This window comes from Nicotiana attenuata, unplaced genomic scaffold (genome assembly GCF_001879085.1).
Source record: "Nicotiana attenuata strain UT unplaced genomic scaffold, NIATTr2, whole genome shotgun sequence".
Classification (NCBI taxonomy): Eukaryota; Viridiplantae; Streptophyta; class Magnoliopsida; order Solanales; family Solanaceae; genus Nicotiana; species Nicotiana attenuata.
This window is the reverse complement of record NW_017676999.1, coordinates 8,484-21,003: the sequence shown is the minus strand read 5'-3', so window position 1 is coordinate 21,003 and position 12,520 is coordinate 8,484. Positions and strand designations below refer to the sequence as shown.

General features: G+C 36.3%; 1 protein-coding gene across 1 annotated transcript; it reads right to left on the bottom strand.

Annotated features, from left to right (window-relative positions):
- Positions 1 to 11,136: 11,136 nt before the first annotated feature.
- Positions 11,137 to 11,592, bottom strand: LOC109221285 (uncharacterized mitochondrial protein AtMg00240-like). The gene is made up of 2 exons (XM_019385750.1): positions 11,469 to 11,592; positions 11,137 to 11,369 (listed from the first exon to the last, which is right to left on the bottom strand). Exons 1-2 carry the CDS (start codon positions 11,590 to 11,592, stop codon positions 11,137 to 11,139), a joined length of 357 nt encoding a protein of 118 aa, XP_019241295.1.
- Positions 11,593 to 12,520: the final 928 nt, after the last annotated feature.

Below are 12,520 nucleotides of genomic sequence, written 5' to 3'. Positions count from 1 at the left end.
TGGACCCCTGATGCAGACGCTCAAACTTCCTCCGATAGGCCTCACGCTGTGTGACAGGGAGAAACTTCTCCAGAAATGTATGCGTGAACTGATCCCAGGTCCAGGCTGGAGACCCTGCTGGTCTAGCTAAACAGAAATCCCTCCACCAAGTCTTGGCGCATCCAGATAGGCGAAATGCAGCAAAGTCCACTCCATTGGACTCAACAATACCCATGTTCCGAAGAACCTCGTGGCAGCTGTCCAAATAATCCTGAGGATCCTCGGTAGATGCACCGCTGAAGGTAGTAGTAAAGAGCTTGGTGAACCTATCCAACCTCCAAAAAGCATCGGCAGACATAGTTTCCCCATCACCGGCCTGGGCTACCATACCCGGCTGAGCTGCTCCAAGTGGCTGAACTGTTGGAGTCTGAATCGGGGGAACTCCCTGCTCCGGAGTGCGAGTAGCAGGAGTCTGGGCCCCTCCTCCAGCCTGAGAGACGGTTGGTGCTACCGGAAGCATACCTCCACCAATCGGACTAGAGCGTCCTGAAGAACTGGGGTAGCAATAAACCCCTCTGGGACCTGAGCTGGGCCCACCGGAACTGTTGGGGCTGGGGCCGGAACCTCCTCGCCAAAGTTAACCTGAGGCTCCGCCACTGGTGCTGCTGCTCGGGGCTAAGCTCCGCCCCTACCTCGGCCTCTAGCACGGCCTCGGCCTCGCCCTCTGCCCCTAGCGGGAGCTGTCTGGGGCTCGGACTGCTGATCGTAAGATGAGGAAGCACGTGTTCTCGCCATCTGCGAAAGAACAGAGTAGAAATTCAATTAGCGTTGAGAAACCAAACCGCACGACAAGAAAGAACCAATGTGAAACTTTTCCTAACTCGGTAGCCTCTGGGGGATAAATACAGACGTCTCCGTACCGATCCCTCAGACTCTACTAAGCTTGTCCGTGAGTTGTGAGACCTATGCAACCTAGAGCTCTGATACCAACTTGTCACGACCCGGATTGCCCACCCTCGGGAGTCGTGATGGCGCCTACTCGTAGAAGCTAGGCAAGCCACATTTAACTACCTTTCGTTCACAACATAGTCCCTTTTATCAATTTATGGCAATAATATCAAAATAACGAAATTTAATAGTAGCGGAAGTCTTAATTATAGAAACTGAATCAAAATGCGGAATAGTCAATATAAGCCTCTACCCAAGACTTGTGTCACAATACTCACGAACTGCTAAGAAATACTAAATACAAATGTCTGAAAGAACACATAAGCTGTTTGTCTCGAATACAAAGAGGCAACAGACCAAAAAGAGAGAATAAGGGAGACACCGAGCCTGCGGACGCCTGCAAGGCTACCTGGGGTCTCGCTGGACTGAAGGCCTGCTCCCGTACTAATGTTGCTGCTGCTGCTGCTCGAAACCTGGACCTGTGCAAATAGCAAGAGTGTAGCATCAGCACAACTGACCCCATGTGCTGGTAAGTGTCTAGCCTAACCCCGGCGAAGTAGTGAAGAGGCTAGACTGGACTACCACATAAACCTGTGCAATTTTATATATACAGCGGAATCGAAATACAAGGCAAGTAAAAACATTATGGGAGGGGCATGCTTTGGGGAGATAACAATTTCAAATATAAATGGACTAACACTAAGGAAAAGCACAACTCATACAACAATAAAGAACAGAGATCAACAAATGCACGGCATCACCCTTCGTGCTTTTACTCTCATCCTCACCAAGCAATAATATAAACAAACGTGCACGGCATCACCCTTCGTGCTTTTACTCTCATCCTCATCAAGCAATAATATAAACAAACGTGCACGGCATCACCCTTCGTGCTTTTACTCTCATTCCTCACATATAATCAATAGAATAGGCACGGAATGGCACATCGTGCGGCACGACATCACCCTTCGTGCTTTTACTCTCATCCTCACCAAGCAATAATATAAACAAACGTGCACGGCATCACCCTTTGTGCTTTTACTCTCATTCCTCAAATATAATCAATAGAATAGGCACGGAATGGCACATCGTGTGGCACGGCATTACCCTTCGTGCTTTACACTCTTTCCTCACAAGAACAAACAATGCACGACATCACCCTTCGTGCTTTAACACTCTTCCTCACCCAATCAACATTCACAAACAAGGGCAAGGGAATAACAAAACAAGAATGGAAGTCCCGACAAGGGTATACAAGCAAACAAATAAAAACCCGGCAAGGGTACAACATCATAACCAACAACGTCCCGGCAAGGGAATGAATCATTAACTCTTCTCTTTCTTTCACTTTCATCTCAAAGTTCACGTTATCACTTGAGCCAATGCTCCAAGGAGTTACTTATCTCATATACCTTCACAATTTGTATTTCAACCCGAGCCAATGCTCCACGAAGTTCAAAGATCACAATTTCTTTCACAAGATCGTTACAACACATAGAAGTCATCAATTAAGCATGGAAGGCATAACAACAACCAAACTATTCGTAAAATGAGGACTCACGGTCATGCTAGACACCAATGTATAGATACTCGTCACCATGCCTATACATCGTACTTGACAATTAACAAGTTACAATTAAGACTCAACTCCTATTCCCTCAAGCTAGGGTTAAACCAAACACTTACCTCGATGCCTTGAACTCAACTCAAGCCTCAACTGTGGCTTTACCCCGTAATTCCACCTCCATTCCGCTTGAATCTAGCCACAAATTACTTGATTACATTAATAAACACTAAATGAATCAATTTGAATGCATAAAAATGAATTTCCCAAAGTTTTTTCCAAAAATTCCAAAATTGCCCCCGGGCCCACGTGGTCAAAACCCGAGGTTCGAACCAAAATCCGGTTACCCATTTCCCCACGAACACAAATATGCAATTTGTTTTAAAATCGGTCCTCAAATTGAGGTCCAAATCCCCAATTTATAGAAAACCTAGGCTCCACCCAAAACCCCCAATTTTACCCATGAAAACCATCGATTTTAAGGTGAAAACATGTTAAATGATGTTAAAGATTGAAAGAAATGAGTAAAAATAAACTTACAAATGATTTGGAAGAAGTCATGTTCTTGGAAAATCGCCCAAAGAGTTTTATTTTGAAAGTGGGGTGAAAAATAACTTAAAATTCGACTAAGTATGAAATTGCTGTGTCTCTGATGTCGCATTGACCAAAATATGGAAATTGCGAACTCTGCTTCGCATTTGCGAAGAAGGTCTAGCATTTGCGAACCCTGTACATTCGCATTTGCGTAGAAAGATATCGCATTTGCGATCATAGTTAGGCCTGGGCTGGTTCCGCATTTGCGAACCAGCCTTTGCATTTGCGAACCAGGCTTCGCAAATGCGAAGCCTGCAGGCCTGTTCATACCAGATTTTTCCTAAGTGAAAAATGCACTCTGACGCCTATCTAAAACTCACCCGAGCCCTCGGGACTCCAAACCAAATATACACACAACCTCGAAAACATCCTACGGACTTATCCGTGCGATCAAATTGCCAAAATAACATCATATACATCGAATTAAACCTCAAAATTCATAATTTCTTCCAAATTTTCATAAAACGTCAAATTTCCATTTTAAGTCCGAAACACGTCAAACGACGTCCGTTTTCAACCAAACTTTACAGAAAGCGCTTAAACCATATATAAGACTTGTACCGGGCGCCGAAACCAAAATACGAGCCCGATACCATAGTCTTTTAATCAAATTTCATTTTCATTTTCCTTAATCATTTCCAGAAAACAATTTCACACAAAAATTCATTTCTCGGGCTTGGGACCTCGGAATTCGATTCCGGGCATACGCCCAAGTCCCATATTTTTCTACGGACCCTCCGAGACCGTCAAATTACGGGTCCGGGTCCGTTTACCTAAAATGTTGACCGAAGTCAAATTTATTCAAATTAATATCAAAATTTAGCATTTTTTTCTCACAGAATTCATATTTAAGCTTTCCGGCTACGCGCCCGGACTGCGCACGCAAATCGAGGCAACCTTAAATGAGGTTTTCAAGGCCTCGGAAGCACGGAATGCGTAAGAAAACAGGTGATGACCTTCATGGTCGTCACATGGACCTTAATATTTGTCTTTCAGTATTTTTTTTTTTTTGGCACTTAGTGTTCGATATGCTCTAGGATCTCGAGTAATTTAGATTCGCGCCTTATAAGTTCTATTTTAGGAAAAGCGCTCCCTCTTAGGAATTTTTTTTTTCCATTATCAGAGTGCAAAGTCAAAATTTTTAATTAAGGATAAAGTGATCTTATTCATCCCATCGTAACCCTAAGTCCAAATGTCTATGAAAACTGGCATCTGGTTCGAAATTTTGAAAAAATGTTTTGCAAAAACATTTCACTTTCTTTTTACAAAAGAAAAATGTTTTTTTCACTAAACGTCAAAGGAAAATTTTCTTTAAAATAGTTTGTAACTTGCAAAAAAAAAAAAAAAATCTTCTTCTTGGGTTTGGGTAAAAAACAATTTTTAGGTTCCCTGCTATTCATATTATTCGTATATTAAAATTTTATACACACTATAAAAGACATTTAATAGCCTAAGTATGACTAATTCTCTAATTATTCTTTATCTCTTCTAAATTCAAGTCAAATCATGTATTGTAATGATTTATTCGATCAAAACCAAAATGTCAACATGCAAGCAGCACCCACTTTCAGAAATAAATATCACAATCAAGTGTAAAATGAATCGATATATTACATAAATATAAATTAATTTATTAGATTGTACAAATATTAAAAGTGTTAACGATCATAATGTAGATGGAGAAAGATCTTGAAGAAAAAGTAATGCTATTTAAATCGAAGATAAAGTTATAAAATATTAAAGAGACAAATAAATTTTCAATAAAATATAAATATGAATTTAGCGATTTTGATTGACTACAAAGGTATTGGTTGTATAACTTATTTAAAATTTTCTAAAACTGGAAAATGATAATTGAAACTAAGAGAGATAGTTAATTATATGATGCTCATATGTAATTTATTACGTCGAAATTTTCATAGGTATCCTAATCAAGAACACTATTTCTATTTAATTTTCTTGAGACCTTTTTTTTCTTCTATTTATAGTGAAAATCAGTAGCTTAATATTTGCAAAATCCTTTCTAGCTAAACTTGAATGATCAAAATCTTTTTTATTCAGTCAAAGAGATCAAAGCGAAGTTATCAATTCAACCATTCGGATGGACATCATTATTTATCATGTTAAGACAGAATTTCAGGTTATTTTTTTAAAATTACCACAAAAAAAAAATAACGTAATAGATTATTATCACAAATTAAAACTTATTTTCTTCTTCAGTTTCATATATTTGACTTGAATCTAGTAGCCCTAAATTTTCAATAGATTATTCAATAAAGTTGACATCTAATGGTAATCCTCTTAAATATTAAGAGAGCATAAGCTGGTATTCTCTGAAAATTGCAGTTTATCATCCCAAAAATTGTCTTACTTTAAGCTTTTTATTTATGGTAGCGGGTGTCCGCTTGAGTCAATTATAGTCTTGCCTGGTATGCACTCGAAGCCTATGTTCACTAAATATATTAAAAAAGATATGATTGTAATCTCACTCTATCAACTATTGATATTGATCCAAGAAAGAAAGACGATGGCTACTTGAGGAACGAAATAGATCTTTTTTCGTTTATACTTTTAGCGCCACGGGATTTCACATTACTATTACATATTTATAGCAACAAAAGGTGGATTTTTGAGGCCCAAAAAATTTTGATAATGTTATAAATATAAAATTATATTTATGGTGAATGTGAGAGATTCTAGGGTTTATTACTTGGTGGCTAAGTCACCCTCTCCCTATAAATAGAGGGTTTTATTCCATTGTAATTCATCCCAAAAGCAATAAGAATTATATCCCTCTACATTTCTCTGCAATACTACTCTTCTTCATTTATTGTTTTATAACACGTTATCAGCACGAGACTCTAACCAATCGAGTAGAAGCTTTGGGATTGATCATAATGATTGTCAATTGTTCTATGAATTTCCTTCATGATTAAATTCTGGATTTAAGGTAAGTATTTTACCGTATTTTTCTCTTTTATTCTATAATTTGATTTTAAATACAAGCAAAGACAATAAATTTTGATTACAACTCTAATGGAGTTTGTAAGAAATTATAACCACCCGAAGTGGTAAAATTTCTATGTCTTGCCATGATCAAAGTCATGTATGATCGTGAGCACAAGAAGTGAAAACCCGTCCCATTGAATTTGCTTCATTCTCATTCCCTTAAGAGAATGTGATAGCAATATGTGATAAGTCTGAAAGAAGACAAAATTATTACCGTGAAGGTATCAATGGATGTGGACGTGGCAATAGACAAAATTATAATCGTCATCATTGTGATACTGAGAATAATAAGGATTCTCAAAATAATCCTTCACTCTATGAAAGTAATATTTGTCATCGATTTGACATGAGATTTTATAAAGTACATATGGATGATTATGGTCCATTCATGATGTGAATGTGACAACATCTTATTTATGAATACATATTCATTCTTGGAAGAATATGAACGTGCTAGTGGTAGTGAATATACCACACTCGCCTCTAGAAGGAGGTTTGAGATGATATAAGAAAGCATGAATGGTTATTGGTCACGTACTTATTGTATGCCAAAATATATTGGCATTGTGATTATTAAAAGACAACAGTAATGCAAGAAATAGATCTTGCATACTATTTTGACCATAACCATAATGGTATAACTTTCTCTTTAAAAGAGATATTCACCATATGGATGTTGATGAATATGTGGTAGCACCAAATTAATTGAGAGCTCTGGAAGAGCCAATTATTACTATTTTGGAGGAACACAATTGATTACCAATAAGGTATTGTGTTGTACTAAGTCTCAAAGAAACTTATTCAGTTTTCAAAGTATAGCGAAAGCAGTTGATTATATTGAGACTATAAATAAAGGAAAGATTTAATATCTTCTATTACTACAACTTGTAGCGGGGTAATATGTAAGTGAAAAGCTACCCGCTTTATTCTCCAGTTTGTACTACACAAATAAAAGAATACCACAATAAAGTGGATGTTTATTGATATAAAAAGCCATATCATAATAAGCTTGGAGTTTATTGATAATTGCACACGTCATGGTGTAAATCCGAAGTTTATCAATATGATAATTTATTCAATTGGCATAATTGGTTTAGCCATATCAATTTAAGTATGATGTGCAAAAATAATAGAGAATTCACATGGGTAAATATTAAAGAACTAGAAAGTTCTTTACGAATTCTCTTATATTGCTTGTTCTCATTAATTAATAGATCAACTAGAATTGGGATTGAATCCCATGAATGCTGGAAATATCAAAGGTGAATATGGGCCCATTTACCTGCCATGTATACCACATAAGATGCATCTATGAGATGGTTACATGTGCGATTATTATTAACCCGCAACATGGTGTTTGCGAGGTAACTTGCTCAATAATTTAATTTCGAGCATAATTTCCAGATTTCTATTCAACAAGTTCATCTTGATAAGTTGGTTTACATCACAATTGGTTTAGTAAAATAATTTATTAAGTGCCTCTACTTAATAGCTAAACAATTGCTTATGAGAACAAAGTTATATATATCAGTTTGATATACGTTATATACGAAAGTATATTATTTTCTCCCCTTACAAGTGGTTCAGGGTCAGGAACCAAATAATTCTATCTTATTATTATTGATGTGCGGTGTATATTTTGATTAACACCATAACGCACAAAGGTGGATTCTCAAAGTTGAGGTAATAAGTTAGTTTTTCTAACATGAGGGGGAGACAAGATACAACAGTTGAGAAAAAGTTACATGGAATGAATTATCATTTATACATCTAGATCCTCGAATAAAATAATATGAATTTGAAGTTCATAAAAGGATAATTCATGTGCCATTTATTGCAAAGCATGCCAGATGCATTTGCTGACCCAAAGAAAGTAACTATATTCTCATTGCAAATGCTCCTATTATATAATAAGTCCTAGAAGGACAAAGTCTGTGGTACGCTTAAGGCGTATAGACTAATCGGTTTCAAATTAACTTCTTGATCAAGAAGATGAACAAATGATCAAAATGATCATAATAAGGAGGCAAGTGATCTAGAAGATCACATGACATAACACTTCATAAAATCTCATGAGAGATTCAGGTACCTGAATATATTAATGAAGAGATCTCTATGTTATGTCTTTATGAAAAATAAGGAGGTTGAAACCGATATAAAATGTTCGCCGACGACATCTATGATAACTCTAAATATATATATGAGGATATTAAGTCTGAAGAAACAATTCAAGTAGAATTGGTTTCATATGAAAGACATGTAGTTTTGAACATGTAGTTCAAACACTTGAAAGTATAAAGTCAATTGTATGTGCAATCAGTTTTCGATATCTTATATGTCTAGTATGACATGAAAACTTGATATGCATCTAAAGTCTATTTATTTGGCTTATATGACTTAACAGTCCATCAAGGATTTAAATTGCTTAAAGCATATAGAATTCATGGTCATAAAGTACTACATCCTCAATGCAATTTGTGCACAAATGTATCTTGCTATAACTATATGCATGATAATATGATAGCAAGAGCTTTCACCTCTATGTGAAGATATTGAACTGACGATTCCAACAAGATCATATGAAGACAATTCATCTCTATCAAGAATGATGATTTCAAGGTGCAATATATTCATTCAAGTTAATATGGCTGATTTGTTCATCAAATCTCTACCAAAGATCTCTTGATGATGGTGCAAAAGATTGGAATGCGAAGGCTCAAGGATGTGAATTGATGCTCTCATCAGGGGGAGTTAATGCGCGTTGCACTCTTTTTCCCTTACAAGGTTTTGTCCCACTGGGTTTTCCTTGCAAGGTTTTTAACGAGGCAGCCAAAAGGCGTATTATTAGATATGTGTACTCTTTTTCCTTATCTAGAATTTTTTTTCCCATTAGGTTTTATTTTAGTTAAGGTTTTAACGAGGCACATTATCTGTTGAATAGACATTCAAGGGGGAGTGTTATAAATAAAATTTTATTTATGGTGAATGTCTATATTTAGGGAGATTCTAGGGTTTATTACTTGGTGGCTAAGTCACACTCTCCCTATAAATAGAGGGTTCTATTCCATTGTAATTCATCCCAAAAGCAATAAGAATTATATCTCTCTACTTTTCTCTGAAATACTCTTCTTCTTCATTTATTGTTTTATAACAGATAATAAATTTTATGATTTTATCTTTGCTTGAACAATATTAAAGTTTGTAGAAAAAAGTTAACTTTAAATTAAAAAAACTCAAGTCTTAATATTAATAAAGAGAATTTTTCGTAACACGATCCAAGGTAATGTATTTAAATACATGGCTAACACCTTATTAACTTAAATAAATCTTACCAATATAAATAATAATATTACTATGTGGAGTTAAAGGGACCGTGTCTTGTAACAATACCACATTATAAATAATAAGCATAAGAAAAAAAGAAAATTAATGCTCATTTTTTGTATATGTCCGTGCATACATATAAATTCTACTAAATAATTTTAGTACTCTTTTTAAAGTTTGACTTTGGCATCAACAAGGCCACATTCTTCGAAGGGATCAAGAACTCTGCATTTTCTGCAAAAACTGTGCGTTTATCTTCCGCAACTTCTCCTTCACCTTCCACGAACTAAATTCTAGATTTAGTTCTTTTTCTTTTCATTTTTAAGTTTCTCTTTTCTACAAGAACACAACAATAGCAGCTAATAATAATCTGGTATTCAGGGGATAGTTATTTCAACCGAGCAACAACCTAGTCCTCGGTATTCTTTAGGATTATGCTATAAATAGATTCTTTCCTCCAGCAAATATTTAATCTGATGTTCTTTATGGGGATTTGAACCCATAGGTGATATTTGATGATGCATGGTGGGGTGATCTCTCCAATACTGACGCAAAATACATCATAACAACGCTAAGGAAGGTAGTGTCGGGTGGTGCACGAATATCGAAGACCGTGGGAGAGGGAACTTGGAAGGCTAGCAATTCCGCACTTATATACACGAAAGACACCAATTAGACTTGGGTGCCTGTAATGGGGACAATTGGCGATGACTATTGGTAGAGTTCTCTCTACAGCTGAATTCGATCAACCACCACCAGTTGAACTCAATCAACCACTTGGTGCAGAATCCGTTGAACCCAATCAACCACCAACTGATGAGCAACATGAAAATGAGCTAGAAGATGAAAACTTTGAGGAAAATGACCATGAAAGGAGAAGTAGAAGACGATTAATCAATATGTGATCTTATTGAATATATGCATATCACAAAATAGTTATATCTTTTCCCACCCTTTTTTTCTCCTTTTGAAATATGGTTAATGTGTAGATTCTTGGAGGATGATCGGTTAAGGGGAAAAAGAGAAGTAACCGTCATTTCATATAACAACTGGTGGTTATTTATTTCCTCCTGTTGTAATTTACAGAGAAGTACAGTGAAGATTTTAGGAAGAAGAAGACACAGTCATTCAGAGAAAGAGGGAGAGAGACGAAGATAACTAAAACTTTGTTTGTTATATTATTTAGTGGAGACTAAGTACACGTATTTATACACCACTTTTGGTTGTGTATATTTAACTAATTAACTAACTCTCTAACAACCATTAATGGTTAATAACAACCTTTAGCTACAAAGACTAAACTATCCTCATATTATTTAACACCCCTCCTCAAGCTAAGTGGTGGAAAAATGTTGATCATACCTAATTTGGATTTTAAATATTCATGTTGCACTTGGTTAATCCCTTTGTAAGAATATCAGCAGGTTGATCTGTTGTTGCAACATATTTGGTGATGACAAGTCCCTGTTAAATTTTTTCTCTCACAAAGTGACAATCAATTTCAATATGATTGGTTCTTTTATGGTAGGGGTTTGCAGCTATTTGTATGGCTGCTTTGCTGTCACTGTAGATATTGATAGGTAACTGGATCTGTGTATCAACTTCTGTTAGTAAACCATACAGCCAAATGAGTTAAACTACTATTGTTGCTAAGCTTTTGTATTCAGCTTCTACAGAGCTTCGAGATACAGTGGTTTGCTTCTTAGACTTCTATGAGACTAAGGAGTCACGAACTTAACTAGGAACCTTGTAACTGATTTTCTAGTCAAAGGGCATGCAGCCCAATCTGCATCCCAGAAAGCAGTGATTGTATTGTTCCGTGTGCTTGATAGCAAAATCCCTTGCCCTGGCTGACTTTTAACATATTTTACTATTCTTAAAGCAGCTTCCATGTGTGATCTTTTGGGTTGTTGAAGGAATTGGCTAAGAGTTTGAACTCCAAATGCTATGTCTAGCATGGTTACAATTAAATATAGAAGTTTTCCTATTAGTCTTTAATAGGAAGTTTGATCAACTCATCTGTCTTCTTCTTTTGAACATTCTGCCTTACCAATGCTGTCATTATACTGCTTAGAGGTTAATTTGATATTAACATCAATCAGAGTTATTGCTGGTTTGGCTGCAGCTAAGCCAACTTCTGAAATTAGTTCCAAAGCATATTTTCTCTGATGCATAGTTATTCCTTGATTGGATCCGGCAAACTCAATTCCTAAGAAATATTTTAGCTCCCCCAGATCTTTCATTTTGAATGCATTGTGCATTAGGTTTTTTGTTTCCTCAATCAATTGCTGACCGTCACCCGTGATTAACATATCATATATATATTCTAGAATTATAGTAGTACATTCAGTTGTTTTCTGATGAATAGGGAATGATCATAATGACATTATTTGAAGTTGAACCTCAGCAATGCTTCACAAAGTTTTGCATTCCATTGTCTAGGGGTTTGTTTGAGCCCATACAGAGATTTAACAAGTCTACACACAGTGTTCTCCACCTGACTTTTGAATCCCTGTGGTAATTCCATATAAATTTCATCAAATAAATCACCTTGAAGGAATGTACTATATACATCCATTTGATGTATGTGCCACTTCCATGTAGCTGCTAAGTCAAGAGTGGTTCTTACTGTGACCATTTTCACCACTGGTGAACTGTTTCTTGATAATCAATCCCATCCTTTTGGCTATAGCCTTTGGCTACTAATCTAGCTTTGAACCTTTCAATTTCACCTGAGGCTTTGTACTTGATTTTGTAAATCCACTTGCATCCTATAGGCTTCTTGCTTTCTGGTAGTGTTACAATGTTCTAGGTATGATTGTTCTCAAGAGATTTTATCTCTTCATCCATTGCTTGTATCCATCTTGAATCTAGAATTGCTTCAGAGTAGTTAGTTGGTTCAGTAACCGATGAAGTTGCAGCTACATAGAACTAATATTTAGAGACAAGATGATCATAGCTGATATATTTGTTTAGAGCATATGGTACATTTTGATGAATATTGAGAGACACAAAATCTCTCATCCAGACTGGAGGATGTTTGTCTCTGTAGGATTTCCTGACTTTAGTTGATGGTTGATTTTGTATCTCAGTAGTAGTAGG

Excerpts from the sequence above, each read along its gene's own strand:
- LOC109221285 (XM_019385750.1), bottom strand. The coding sequence starts at position 11,592 with ATGCATCAGAGAAAATATGCTTTGGAACTAATTTCAGAAGTTGGCTTA. Across the intron at positions 11,370-11,468 it reads GCAGTATAATGACAGCATTG|ACATAGCATTTGGAGTTCAA; the intron begins GTAAGGCAGAAT and ends TAACCATGCTAG.